This window comes from Antechinus flavipes, chromosome 2 (genome assembly GCF_016432865.1).
Source record: "Antechinus flavipes isolate AdamAnt ecotype Samford, QLD, Australia chromosome 2, AdamAnt_v2, whole genome shotgun sequence".
In the NCBI taxonomy this organism is placed as follows: domain Eukaryota; kingdom Metazoa; phylum Chordata; class Mammalia; order Dasyuromorphia; family Dasyuridae; genus Antechinus; species Antechinus flavipes.
In genome coordinates this window covers 390,128,987-390,142,112 of record NC_067399.1, presented here as the reverse complement: position 1 = coordinate 390,142,112, position 13,126 = coordinate 390,128,987, and the positions used below count along the sequence as shown (strand labels likewise).

Sequence of the window (13,126 nt, the reverse complement as noted above, 5' to 3'; positions counted from 1 at the left end):
ACCAAGTTGCTTAGAAACAATTCCTAGTTTCCCCTTTTCTATCCATTAGAGTAGTATCTCTTCAAAAATGACAAGAGTTCTCTAGTGGCTCATGCTTTAGCAGCCCTGTGTCTAGTTAAAGGATAGCAATCTTAAGCTTGCCTATTCTAAATCATCCTAAAAAAATATGCTAAGGTAATATTTGGCCAATGACAATTTTTTAATGTAAAATATTTTTATTATATTTTTGATATACAAGAAGCACAGAAAAGGAGATATTATATGATATTGTTAGTTTCTGTTATGTACAGTTCATTAAGCACATATTATATTTAATATATTAGCCAAACTGCTTTGACTTCTTTGTTCCTTTTGGTATTGCCTCCTATTTTCCTCTGTGAATTTTTAAAAGATTTAATTGATGTTTTTCCTCTTTTTGTGTGTTCGTACTACCCACATATAGAAACCCTCCCTATTGTAAAATTTTAGCTCATTAAAACAAATCAACATATCAGCTGTAGCTGAAAATGCATGTCATTCTTATAAAAGAGAGAACATCACCTCCCTTCAAGTATAACTTTCCAGAAAGGGATCCATACAAGTTTTTTTTCAAAACAGAAGGCCCAAGAAGGGAGGTACCCATTTGAAAATAACCCAACTTAGAAATCACAATTCTAATACACATTCTATATATTATTCAATAAAGAATCAGCAGGAATTCTGAAGATATGCTTCATTCAAATTTCATTTCACTCTCTATAATACACATCAGCATGCTATCTAAAATTTGATTCAGGTTACATTTAACTTTATGGCTTAAAAGAAGGAAAGAAAACGATTGGGATTTCAGTATTTTTACGTAAATTCGGGATTCATTATTTCTCTTGTATTTTGTGCCCCTCCAGTCAAAACTATAGTCTCCTTGCTTCCCATGGTATGGAAATGAGAAAATTTCATGGGAGGCTATGGATCTTTCCTACCTTACTACCCAAAGATCTAGGTGCAGAAAGAAAACCTTTCTACATATATATATCAGCCTATGAAAAAATGGAAAGAAGTTTCTCTGTGCCCCAGTGTCCTGGAGTCCACAGCAGAGTTTCTAGTCATCTCTTCATTTCAGGATACGAATGCTTTCCAGCTTTCTGTCTGACACTGTCCTCATCTATCTAGACCCTTGACTGAAGTCTGACCCTAATTGGCTCTGTGGTCAGAAAAGAAAAGCACAAATGCCAGATTGCTTTTGGCCAAGAATAAGGCTCACAAAAGACTGAGTTCATTTGAGTCTGAAAACATTTAATTTTTTAAACATACATTTGCATTAATTTGGCATTATCACACCATGTAGAATGATTAACATTAGTTTTTACTTCAAAGGAAATTCATCTTGGTTGATAAAAAAACTGAGTAAGGAAACATTTTAGGACAGTATGTTGACAAGTATGTGTGTGCACATTTTTAGGGACTTTTATAGACTCTAAAGAACAAAGGACCCTTTAAAGATGATGTCTTTTTCTAACCAGTGATGATTGATTTCTTAGCCTTATGGTTTCCTCCCTTCTGGCTTCTAAAGCACTTTCAATTTAATGAATTTTTAACTTGTTCCCATTGCCCTGATAGTAGATCTGCTCTGAGAATTACATTAATTAATTACTGCCAAGAAGACAAAGGAGGATGAACAAAATTATGTTTAATTTAGGTCCTAAAGAGGTGTTTCTGTTCTAGGATAATGTTTGATCCGTATGGATTTGGGACTCCAGTCACTCTATGATGGTTCTTGACCCACCCCAATCACAAAGTATTCCTTCCTTCTATTGAGCAATCCTGGAGAGATAGAAGATATATGGAAATTCTCATTTTATGTTTTTTTTCTGTTTAGCAATAACAATGGCTACAGGAACTTATAGGAATAATGAAGTCAATAATTAAATTATCTGCTAAAAATGGCCCATGTATGATGAAAATAAAGGGTAAATAACATCATTTTATTCACTACCTAATGTTCCTATGACTAAGAGCTTCAGGAGCAATTACAATTTGGGAAGATGAAGGAACAAGAGATCACAGTTGAGAAAGGGGAGAGGGTGTAGAAAGTATCATTCTTCAGGAGCTGAAACTGACTCATTTCTATGTTAGGAAATCCACTATAGATTTGTCTTAGGATTCATTGAAGGTTGGAACACTCAGATCCTAAAAGTCAGAAGCCCATGGAATCATTTTCAAAAGCTTGCTAAAAATCTATACCTTTAGGTTATCCACTTAAAGGAATTTTTCTAAGAGAAAGGGATACTTTCAGATACTACAATGTGCTTTCTCATGATCTGGCTCTTGTCAAGAATGCAGCCCTGACCTTAATGTTTCAGGTGATAGTTCAATATGGGAAGGGAAGAATATATTTGCATTTCTCTGTCAAGACAACTTAGATGGCCCAGGCCATGCAGAGATATTTTTCAATTGGGCAGTAAAGAGTTAGAGTTGTTGTTTGTCCTTCATTCTTTAAGAGGATCATGACACCATGGCGGAGTGTGGGGGATGTAATGCCATGACAAGAGTAAATTGGATTTAAGTGATGGAGGGTTATACAAGGTCCCCTGTCTCCCTTTCCCCTCCAGAGCCATCTGGATCCAGTGGTCAGATATAGATCAGTTTGACTAGAGATGGCCCTGCATACAGTGGGAGACCTTGACATTTTTTAAGCTACCATCTTCAATAGGTCTCAGTTTGACTGAGGTCACACTCATTTAGTGATTAAAGATTTCAACCAAAGGTGGAAGGGAAAGTACATACCTGTGCATTCCAGCTCTCAGAGAGGCAGAGTAACGCCAGTCAGGATTGGGTTGTTTTGGCTGCAAAAAACAGAAAAGGAATGTTTCTGTTATTTTGGCAAAAAGCACAAGCTGAGCAACAATTGGGTAATTTTCCACAGAACGCTTTCTAGCATCTTATGTAGAAAAATTCTTGGAGGTTACCTGTTGAATCATTTCATTTGCATCTATAAAACTAAGTCATTTTCTAAATCAAGAGCTAACCCTTTTCTACCTGAGAAATTTTTCCTAACCTTGGAATATAGATATATAAAATAGGTGTATATAAATCAAACTCTTACTGATAATAAATATTAATCTCATGACCCCACATTCAGTTATAAGACCCCTATGAGGTCACAATCCACAGTTTAAGAAAATGGGGTCTAAACAACACTTTGAGAATAAATTTAAGCTGATCCCTTGTTAATCAAAGGTCAAATGCCAAGTGAAGCTCTGAGGATAATGTATGGGTGAGAATCTCCACTTGAGCATGAATAGAAGCATTTGTTACTATACCAGAGTATGGTCACATGTCAAAATACTTCTCTCCCTCTATGAAAATATATATACACCAGCTCTCCACAAGGTACAATGGCAACAGGGGCAGCAAGTGCTCTGTGGTCTGGCTGGACTGCACAGCACTGCAATCCACCATTACCCTTGCACACTGCAGCAGGTTTCACAGAGAGTAGATGCACTCAGTCATAGCATCAGCATCTGGTACAACCTCAGCTGCTGATTAAAAAAATGGTATCAATAAGAATGAAATATAAACCATTAATGACTGACTGGAGAGCTTAGGCTTGCTCTGCTTGATAATCCTTTCTATCAAAGAATATTTGCTCAGTTCTATTCTCTCTCACTTCTTCACTAAGTTACTACTCTCTAAACTGCAATTTCACCTTACAAAGAAAGGAAACAATTTCCAAGGGAGACTAAGATATAACAGAAAGTAGCTTAATTGTAGGATAAGCCCCTCTTAATAATAAAGGCCTTGTGTTGGGCAATGTCATCTCCATAAACATGAAATTCTAAGTGGAAGAGGTAAGACTACAATTTGGTTATATAAGGGTTTTATCTTAAGAATCACAGACTGATTAGAAGCAGTTCACAAAAGACTGGGAGAAGCTCAGCCTTTTATCACTATCCTGATACTGTGCCAAAAACAAACCAGAAAAACAGGATGACAATGAAGCTATGGGAAAAAAGATAAATGTGTTATATTCAGATGTAACTATCACTGACCTTGAAATCTGACACTTCCCTTTTCTATCACTTATCATAATTAGTAGGCACAAAACTGTCATACCCTATGACATTAACAAAAATACTTCATTTTTCTAAAGTTCCTTAAATTCAAGAGACTCCAAATATTTTATCAACATTTATCTGTATAATTTCCAAGGGAGGATAAAATCATTCTAATCTCTATGTAGAAAATGGAAAATCCAGGACATCAGAAATTCAGCTAAGTTGCCAACTCAAGATAGAGATATTACTATAATTCTGGGCTCTTCCTACCCAAGGTCCTCCAATGTCATTTGTCCTCCCATACAACTGATTCTCAAAATATTACAATCTGCAAATGGTCTCATCTTTACCATATGAATTTTTAAAATATGACAATTAAAATTTCCATGTGGCTTATGATTTGAGAACTGTGAAGAACAAATAAAGAACCCTACATTTCCTAGTAGTGCTCTCACTGAGAGCAAAGGATAAAATGTTTGTAAAGCATTTTAAAAATCTGAAAGTGTGACCAAAATATCTCTTATTAATCATTATCATCCTCATCTCACTCCTCCCCATCAGCAGTACTTGTGTTAGCTTGTCAGCTGTGGGAGCCTTCCTTCCAAAAAGATTCTGACATCTGCTAAGTAAATGCTGCCAATTTCTCCAAGATTGGGAGCCACATTTGTGATGGAAATTGCTATAACTTGTTTGTTGGATTGGACACATTGACCCCATTTTGCTGAAGAACTTAATTTTAGCAAAACTGTTTATATCAAACCTGCTTGAAGACTCAGCCTATCCTCAAACTATACTTACTCAATGACCCATATTCTATGGTGGGTTTTTAGACAGAATTCCCTAAAATCTATCAGCCACAAACTCTTCCTCAGATCTTCATTCATTTTCTAGGATCATGGCAAAGAAAGAATTTGTAGCAATAAGCTGATCTAGGCTGAAAAGGAACAATTCTAGTTGGTAGGTAATAAAATCTTAAAAAGAAAAAAATAACTGATTTGTCTACCAATTGATTTAATCTTAGTGCATTAGAGAAATTTAAAGAAGAAAAAACCATCAAAAACATGGGTTTACCTAAATATAGACCAGCTTTCAACAGTAAGTTAAATTGTATACCCATTTCTGGATTCCATGATTTAGAAAAAAACATTTACAAACTGAGATAACTATAGAAGAAGGGATTTTAAATAGTAAAAGGATTCAAAACCATGTCACGTAGGAATAATCTGGAAAAAAAATGAGAATAATTTAGCCTGAAGAAAAGAAAAGTTTGAGGAAACTGGTGGGAACATGGACAGTATCTTTTTATTTCGAAGAACCAGATTTGTTTTGCTCAGACCCAGAAGACAAAACTAGAAATAATGGGTAGACGTTACAAAGAGGCAAGAGTTTTTTGTTCACTTAAAAGAAAAAATTCCTAAGAAATGGAAATATAAGACAATTAAATAAATTGACTCATCATTGGAAATCTTTAGAGGGTCATATTTCAGACATAGGTTAAACTAGATGACTTATGACCTTCCAATTCTCAGAATCTATAACCAGAACTTTTAAATCAAAATCCAAAGTTATTTGTTAGCAGCTAATAGTTTTTCTAGTATAATAATTCTATCTAGGTTTCAACTGAATATTAAACCAGACACTTAACCTGTGTTCATTGTGCCTCTAGTAGACTAAAAAGTTATTTCAATAGATCCATCTCATAAATTATTCTGTTGGGCTAGCAAAAAAAAAAAAAAGTCTCACAATTATATGCATACATACATATGCGTGTGTGTGTGTGTGTGTGCGTGTGTACACACACACATATACCAGATATATTTGGAAAAAAATATATACATATATATTTTCCAAACATATCTGGCTTCCACAAGGACTAATAAGATAACTTTATAATAAACTGAATTCATAGTATATTTTATTATTGTTAATTTATTCAATCAATGAATACTAATAATATAATTACTTATAATATGGAGTCTATTAATTACTTTATGTTCAAAAGGATTCATCATATTCCAAATGGTTGGTGAGCATTGTTAGGAGAACAATTTAGTTCTTGTACAGCTGACTCCTGAACTAAGTTTAATTTTTTATGAAACAAAAGAAAAGTTGTCTCATGGTCTAGAAATTTGTGCTTCTTTAGATGAATAACAACAGGTCACTAACAATGAAAAGTTCTGGAACATTTATTTGGATGATCTACGTAAAATATGGGGAGATGTGCCACTTTAGTTATAGTTTCAGAAAAATATAATATAAACAAAAACAAACAAATAAAAAAACCCAAACATTCTTTTTCTTCTGTGATCTATCCCTCATATCTTTAAATCTTTTCACTATTTGACATAGGGAAATATGAATCACTGATTGTCATGTATCAGCTCATTCATAAATCCACAGATCCACCCTGAATAATGAATAGCCTTATCATGAAAGTTCATGATAAAGCAATAAATAAAGACATTCTGAAAGAGTAAACTATGTACAGCATCTCTACTTCCTTTCTAATGGGAATCTACTGATAATTGCGGGAGCCAAGAGACTACTACTGAAGATTTCATAAAGTAAATATCTTATGATAATTGATATAAAGTGTTTGGAAAAAATGTATGAAACCTACCCTATTCATAAAACCTACCCTAGTCAGAGTGCTAATACAGATCAATCTTTTGGTTGATTGAAATAAGGTGATAATAAATGATGATTCTGTGTAGAATTCTTCCCCCTACAGACAGTCATTTGTACCTCTAACACTTAGGAAACTAAAATTAAATTAACAGGCAAATATGGCTTTAAAATATATCTAATGAGTTGCAACCCACTGGAAACTGCTAGGTCTGCTTAATGCAAGATGCACAGCCTGCCAGCACAGCAGTTCCTTCTCACTCACCGTTTCCCTTCCCTAGAGCCTAGAGCTGTGACCCTGCAGAGCCAAAAAAATACCTCTTCTGGCCTAGAGAAACAACAATTCTTTTCACCTTTCAATGTCAGGGAGTTTTGTTCTTTTTTTTCCCTCCCACAGGCCCAAATCCTTTAAGATAAATCTACAGTTTTCGCAGGCTTGATAAATTTAAAACCTCAATAAAGTATCTTGTCTTTTTATATTTTATATTATAAATATAAACACTATGTATGTGTGTAAATGGATATATATTCATGTATACATGTATTATGTATAAATACATACTTAGAATGTACAGATATATTTGTTATATAAAAATGAGTTTATACAATATACGATTTCCTTTTTTATCAGAGTATATTTGAAGACTGAGGATGGAGGCACTTAATTTAAAAGTCAATTCTACAAATACCAGCAAATTGCTACCAATTTTAGTGATAACTCTGAAACTGACTATATGAATCATAAGTTGCTCATGTGCAAGAGCTATATCAGCTATAACAGCCAAACAAAGCAAAAACTTAACTTGGTTAATCTGTCAAGAAGTCTACATACCAATAGACAATTCCTAATGCACCAGAATATCTCTCTGCATAACATGCTGAGTGAAACCAGATGTCCCTTTAATAGCTCATGTCTGTATCTGATGGAAGAGCAGGCCAATGACTTGCAAACCATAGGAAACAAGATTTTTCATCCAGTCAGTAAATGATCATGAAAACAAAGATATGGATAAGACAGAGCTATGATATTATTCTATATTGATTGGGAAATTTCATAAGAGCTATTGGAAGAAATTCTTTCCTTAGCAAATGAAGGAAAATACACCTTTTCTCCAATATCAGACAGAAATTTAAAATAATAAGATAGATCATTCAAACCCTTTATCTCTGGATTTATTTTACAGCAGTATGAGTAACACACATCTCATAGTTATTAGTCTATATCATTCCATTAATAATCTTGCTATGCTGGGTGAATGGAACTCATGACTTCTCAATGGATAGTCTTGTCATAATATTTGTAGATTTATGTAGATTAAATTATGCCTTCAGTGCACCAAAGAATCCTCTTTTGGCCTAAAAAGTGTTAGTGCAGTTTTAAGATTCACTCCTGAAGTTTTGTTTATTCACTGAGAGACACTAATTCTCATTTCACACATCAACTAATAGCTTCAAGTCATTTCCACAAACTGAAAGAACCCAGAAATACCACATCTTTTCCACTGGTATAAATAATAATAATAGCTAGTTTTTTCTATTGTGCTTTAAATTTTTTTATCTCATCTGATTCTAATCACAACTTTGGGAGGTAGTTGCCAATATCCTTCCCATTTTGCAGATGAGGAAACTGAGGCAGTCAGAGACTAAGTGAGTTGCCTAGAGTCACACAGCTAGTAAGGATTTGAGACAAGATCCGAATTCAAGTTTTCTAGACTTTGAGTCCACCACTCTATCTAGTAGGCCACTAAGCTGCCTAAATCCCTGAAAACTTCTCTTTCAACTTCAGTTGTTACAACCTGTCAAAGATCCCAAGTTCTTCAATTTGAGACCTTTAAGACAGCACAGAAGACCTCAGTGATTGAACTAAGGAGCAAAGCCTTATAAAGGGCATTCATTATTGATCATCTTGGCTGAATACTAGAGATCAGAAAAGGAGATCAGTGAGAGAGAAATGTTTCTGCTCTTCTATATCATAAATTTCCCAAGGAACACAAGCTCTGCATCTACCTAAAAGGCACCAAGAGACAGTGCTGCAGTGAGAGCTGAGCACAGAGATCCCCTCCCCTATCTGGGTACAAAATCAACTACATCAGATCCCCCCACATTTTAGCTCCAGAGACTGACTAAAGAGGAATCAATACAGTATCTATTCCAAGATGGTGATTCTTCTCTCAGAGGCTCCAAATAAGATGAGAACTGGAGATGATGTCTTGTTGTAATAAAATGCTTCTGAAGAATGGATTCTGTTCAGTTGTCAAAGCAGTTTCCTCAATATTTTCACTGTGCATGAAATGAACTCACTGTAAGTATTATCATTGCAAAGGCCATTGCCTAAGATTACTTATTTACACTGAATTACCAGCAAGGCACTGCAATGAATCTAGAATCAGGAAGACTTAAATTCCGATTCAGTCTTGGACATATACCAACTGTGTGACCCTGGGCAAGTCACTTAACCTCTATTTGCCTCAGTTTTCTCTTAAAATGGAGATAATAATAGGATCTACTTCCCAAGATTGTTGTGAGGATTCAATGAGTTAATAATAGTCAAACACATGGCATAATATCTGTCACGTAGTAAGTCTTGTATAAAATGTTAATCAGTTTTATTATTAAATTACATAATATTTATAAACGCTTTGCAAACTTAAAGCACCATGTAAATACTAGATATCATTATTTTTAGTGGTAGTAGTAGGGGTGGTGGTGGTGTTTTAAGTACAGGACAAAAAAAATCTTACATACTTAATTACTGATAAAACACACATTAGATGCTACAATCCTCTTTGTCCCTAATATAATTTATGCCCAGTGGACATGTTTTGTAAGATCAGTTAGCAACAAAACTTAATGAACAGAGTGTTAGACTCAAAGATATAAAGATCCTAGAACCTAAATTTGTGATACCCACTAGCTGGAACCAGAGTCCAGGTAAGTCCTAGAACCTAAATTTGTGATACCCACCAGCTGGAACCAGAGTCCAGATGGTTGATACTCCTAATGGAAACCACTGGGCTAGGCATGACACCCTCAGAAAACTGGGCTATATGAGTCAGATATTTCCATTTCCAAGACTTGAACCTGTTTTCAAACCCTGTCTCCAATATTTGCCATGTAAACTTGGGCAAGTCAACTTAATCTCTCACAGCTTCAGCTATACCTCTTGTAAAATGGAGCTATAGTCCCCCTGTCTCATAATATTATTGAGAGGATCAAATGAGAGGCATTTTGCAAACCTTTAAACATTTTATACAAGTCAGCTGCTATCATGGTTAACTACACTACTATCACAAGAGAAACAACACTAATTTGTTTGGATCTCTTTTTTAAAATAGTCTTGTCTCTAAACCTCAGCGTTTCTGTCTGCTCTACCTTAATTTGCTCATAATCTAGAACCTCTGGTTTTAGAGCTGGAAAACTTTAAACAGGAGAAAGAGAATTTCAATGCAATATGGAGATATACAAAGGTTTGGAAACATTTTGGTGTGGTAGAACTAATGTTGAATTTGGAGTCACAGAACTTGAGTTTGAATCCAGATCCTGCTGTTCACTACCTATTTCTACTGCAAACTGGGAGGTTTGGAGTAGGTGACTTTTAAGATCCCTTTCAGCCCCAGACTTTGGATCATATGACACTTCAGAGATAACTCCTCAAATTGAGTGAATTTGTAATGCCATTTCCCTCTGCTATCATCCTATGATTTATTCACTCATTTTACCTATTATTCAGCACCAGCTTGAATGCTGGAGGTTCAGAATCCTTTCATTTACTGATTAATTTCTAATAGAAATTTCTCTTCACTTTTATGCTGAAGTTGGTCAAAATACTTATGGAAGTTTTTATGGTGTGTTTTTATTAACTTGAGGTTTTGCATGTGATAACATATTAACATTCATTTCAATGTAACACAGAAATAGCTTAAATTTCAAACTGCCTATGCTCTGAACCACAAGGAAAGCAATAGAGTGGCCCCCATTATAATGCTTTAGCTGTCTACCAACCGGCTGGGCTCTAATCCTTTTACTTAGTACAGAAAATGTGCTTATTCACCACGAATAACAAACCTTTCCCCAATGAGTTCATACAAATCTATTAAGCAATTGTCTGCAGTGACCACATCCAGAGTGAAGCACTTTTCAATAATCTACCATCTTTGGTCACAAAAGCTGCAATCTTAGGAATTCTAGGAAGTCTTTGATTTAACTTCCCTTGCCTTTTTAATCTGTAATCTGTCTCCTATGCTTGCTCATCATAGGCTGACACAGAGTACTCATGATAAATCTGTCTGCAGTCTACATAGGAACCACATGCTTTGAAACTGATCATTGACTTATGAACCTGCACACAAACTATCTGAAGATTATTATGAATTGAGATTTTTGTAGGGGGGAGGAACCAATACTTAATCAATAATACAACTAAACCCTAACAGAAATCTCCATGGAGTGAACATTTGGGTGGGGGAAATTATAATTAGCTTCTTTCTGCTGTGTCACTGAAAGCAGACTGAAGTGCTGGTATCTCCGGGGACATCAAATTAATTCTTGCTTGTGATATGACATTTTAGCATGTGAAATCTAACATAAAAATTAGGAAACTTGAGGAATAAGTACACCTTTCCATTAAAAAAGCTAAGGAACCAAAGTGCAGTTCACCTAAATGTGTATGTATATGAGTGCATTTACAAATTCATACACACTTCCCAACATCCATAAAATGTTTGATGTTAATGTACAAGTTGGCCTTATGCCTACCTAAATCTCAGGACACTAGTACAGTAAATGCAGTATATTTCATACAAATTGGAATCAACATACAATCAGGCATTTTTCTTTTCTTAGAGCTTGAGGTTCTTGATCTTTTTTGTATTCTGAACCCTTAGGCAGCCTGGGCAAAGCCTATAAGCAACCCTTACTTAGAAACGTTTTTAAATGCTTAAAATAAAATACATAAAAGTAAAAGCAAACCATGTATATTGAAATACAGTTAACAAATTTTTTTAATTATCAGACACTTCTTAAACATTACTGATTTAGAGAGAGGCATTTACTTTGCAAAGCTTTCCTACCAAATGTTGCTCTATCTTATATCCAGAAATTAAACATCTATAGAAGCAAAGAACTGTCATTTAAAATCATGGGAGATTTTCAAGAAACTATTATGCTTTTGATCAAAACCACAGGAATTAAACCTCTGTGAACAGGAAAGCTACAGGGTACAGATTATTGCATTGAAGGTAAATGCAATGAAATCCTCTTACACTGAATGTGGAGTGTCTGGCAAAGAAGGTGGGTGTTGGGGGAGGGAAGGTATTTCCCTCCATACTTTCTCTGAACTTAAACCTGACTTCACATCTTCATCTCCAGTCTCCCAGCTTTACTATCTCTCTAGCATCATCAGATAAATAGTACTTGATTTCTTGGTTGTCTATGGTGGGTCCCTTCCTCTCTCCCCCACCCCCAACCCCCAAACTCTCCATTTTGTGGTAGGGCTACTGAATTAATTGAGATAAACTGAAAAAGATAGGATAGAAAGTGAGAGAGGAGGGGCCAACTTCCATTCTATTTTGATAATCTAATTTTAAAAATTTTTAAATCTTGACACATAAATCACAGATTTAAAGTTATAAGTGATCTTAGAGATAACCTACTCCAACTTTCTCTTTCCTCCTTTTCTAAATGTGGAAACTGAGGCCCAGCAAACTTAAGTGACTTCTCCAAAGTAGTAAGTGGCAAGAGTTAAAAATTAACCTTGGTCCTCTAACTCCAAATTCAGGTAACTGGGACAGCTCTCTCCAATGTACCTATCTAGGTGCCAAGGGTACCAGAGCATGAAGAATTATAAAAGGACAGAGATAGAAAGGAAAAATAAAAGACAAAAGGTCAAAATACTCAAATCCATTCCAAACTGAGATTGAGAAGAGGCCATGGGGACTGGAGGGGGAAGATATTTCACTCTATATGACATTAATACCTGAAGCTAGAATATTCCAATAAAACCACAAACCCTTATAACATTAGCTGTTATTTAACTTAGTTTCTGAAAAACATGACTAGAAATTTTTCAATGAATATCCTATATAAATAAGACCAATCTGCACATACCAACACCATAGCCCCCAGAGCTCACAATACAAGCAAGCATTATCAAACCAAAAAAAACAAAAAATACTCTTAGTATGAATGACACAGCATAAAACATGTTTTCTTGGAGCTGCTAATAAATTACTTCATATTTTTACCACTATAAATAATAATTCTGATTTTTAGACCTTTTTCATTTCTTTGCCAGAACCATCTCCCAATATTAAAGTTTTTTTTTAAAAACCAAACTCTATTTCTCAATAAATTTTTAGAACAAACCTTAATACTGCTGGAAGGAAAGCTAAATGTAGACAAACTGGTGATCAATCACTGTCTGAAATAGTAAAGAAATGAATTTTTATAAAATTGCAGCTCTGTAGAAA

The 13,126-nt window shown here is 34.8% G+C and overlaps 1 protein-coding gene across 13 annotated transcripts in view; it reads right to left on the bottom strand.

The window, feature by feature from the left end:
• Positions 1-13,126, bottom strand: part of LOC127550013 (protocadherin alpha-C2) — a 214,278-nt gene that overhangs the window by 36,890 nt on the left and 164,262 nt on the right. For all 13 annotated transcript variants that reach the window (XM_051978579.1, XM_051978575.1, XM_051978573.1 and 10 more), the window contains one exon: positions 2,764-2,822. In XM_051978579.1, the coding sequence (XP_051834539.1) occupies positions 2,764-2,822 (59 nt within the window). The remainder of the gene's footprint in view (positions 1-2,763; positions 2,823-13,126) is intronic.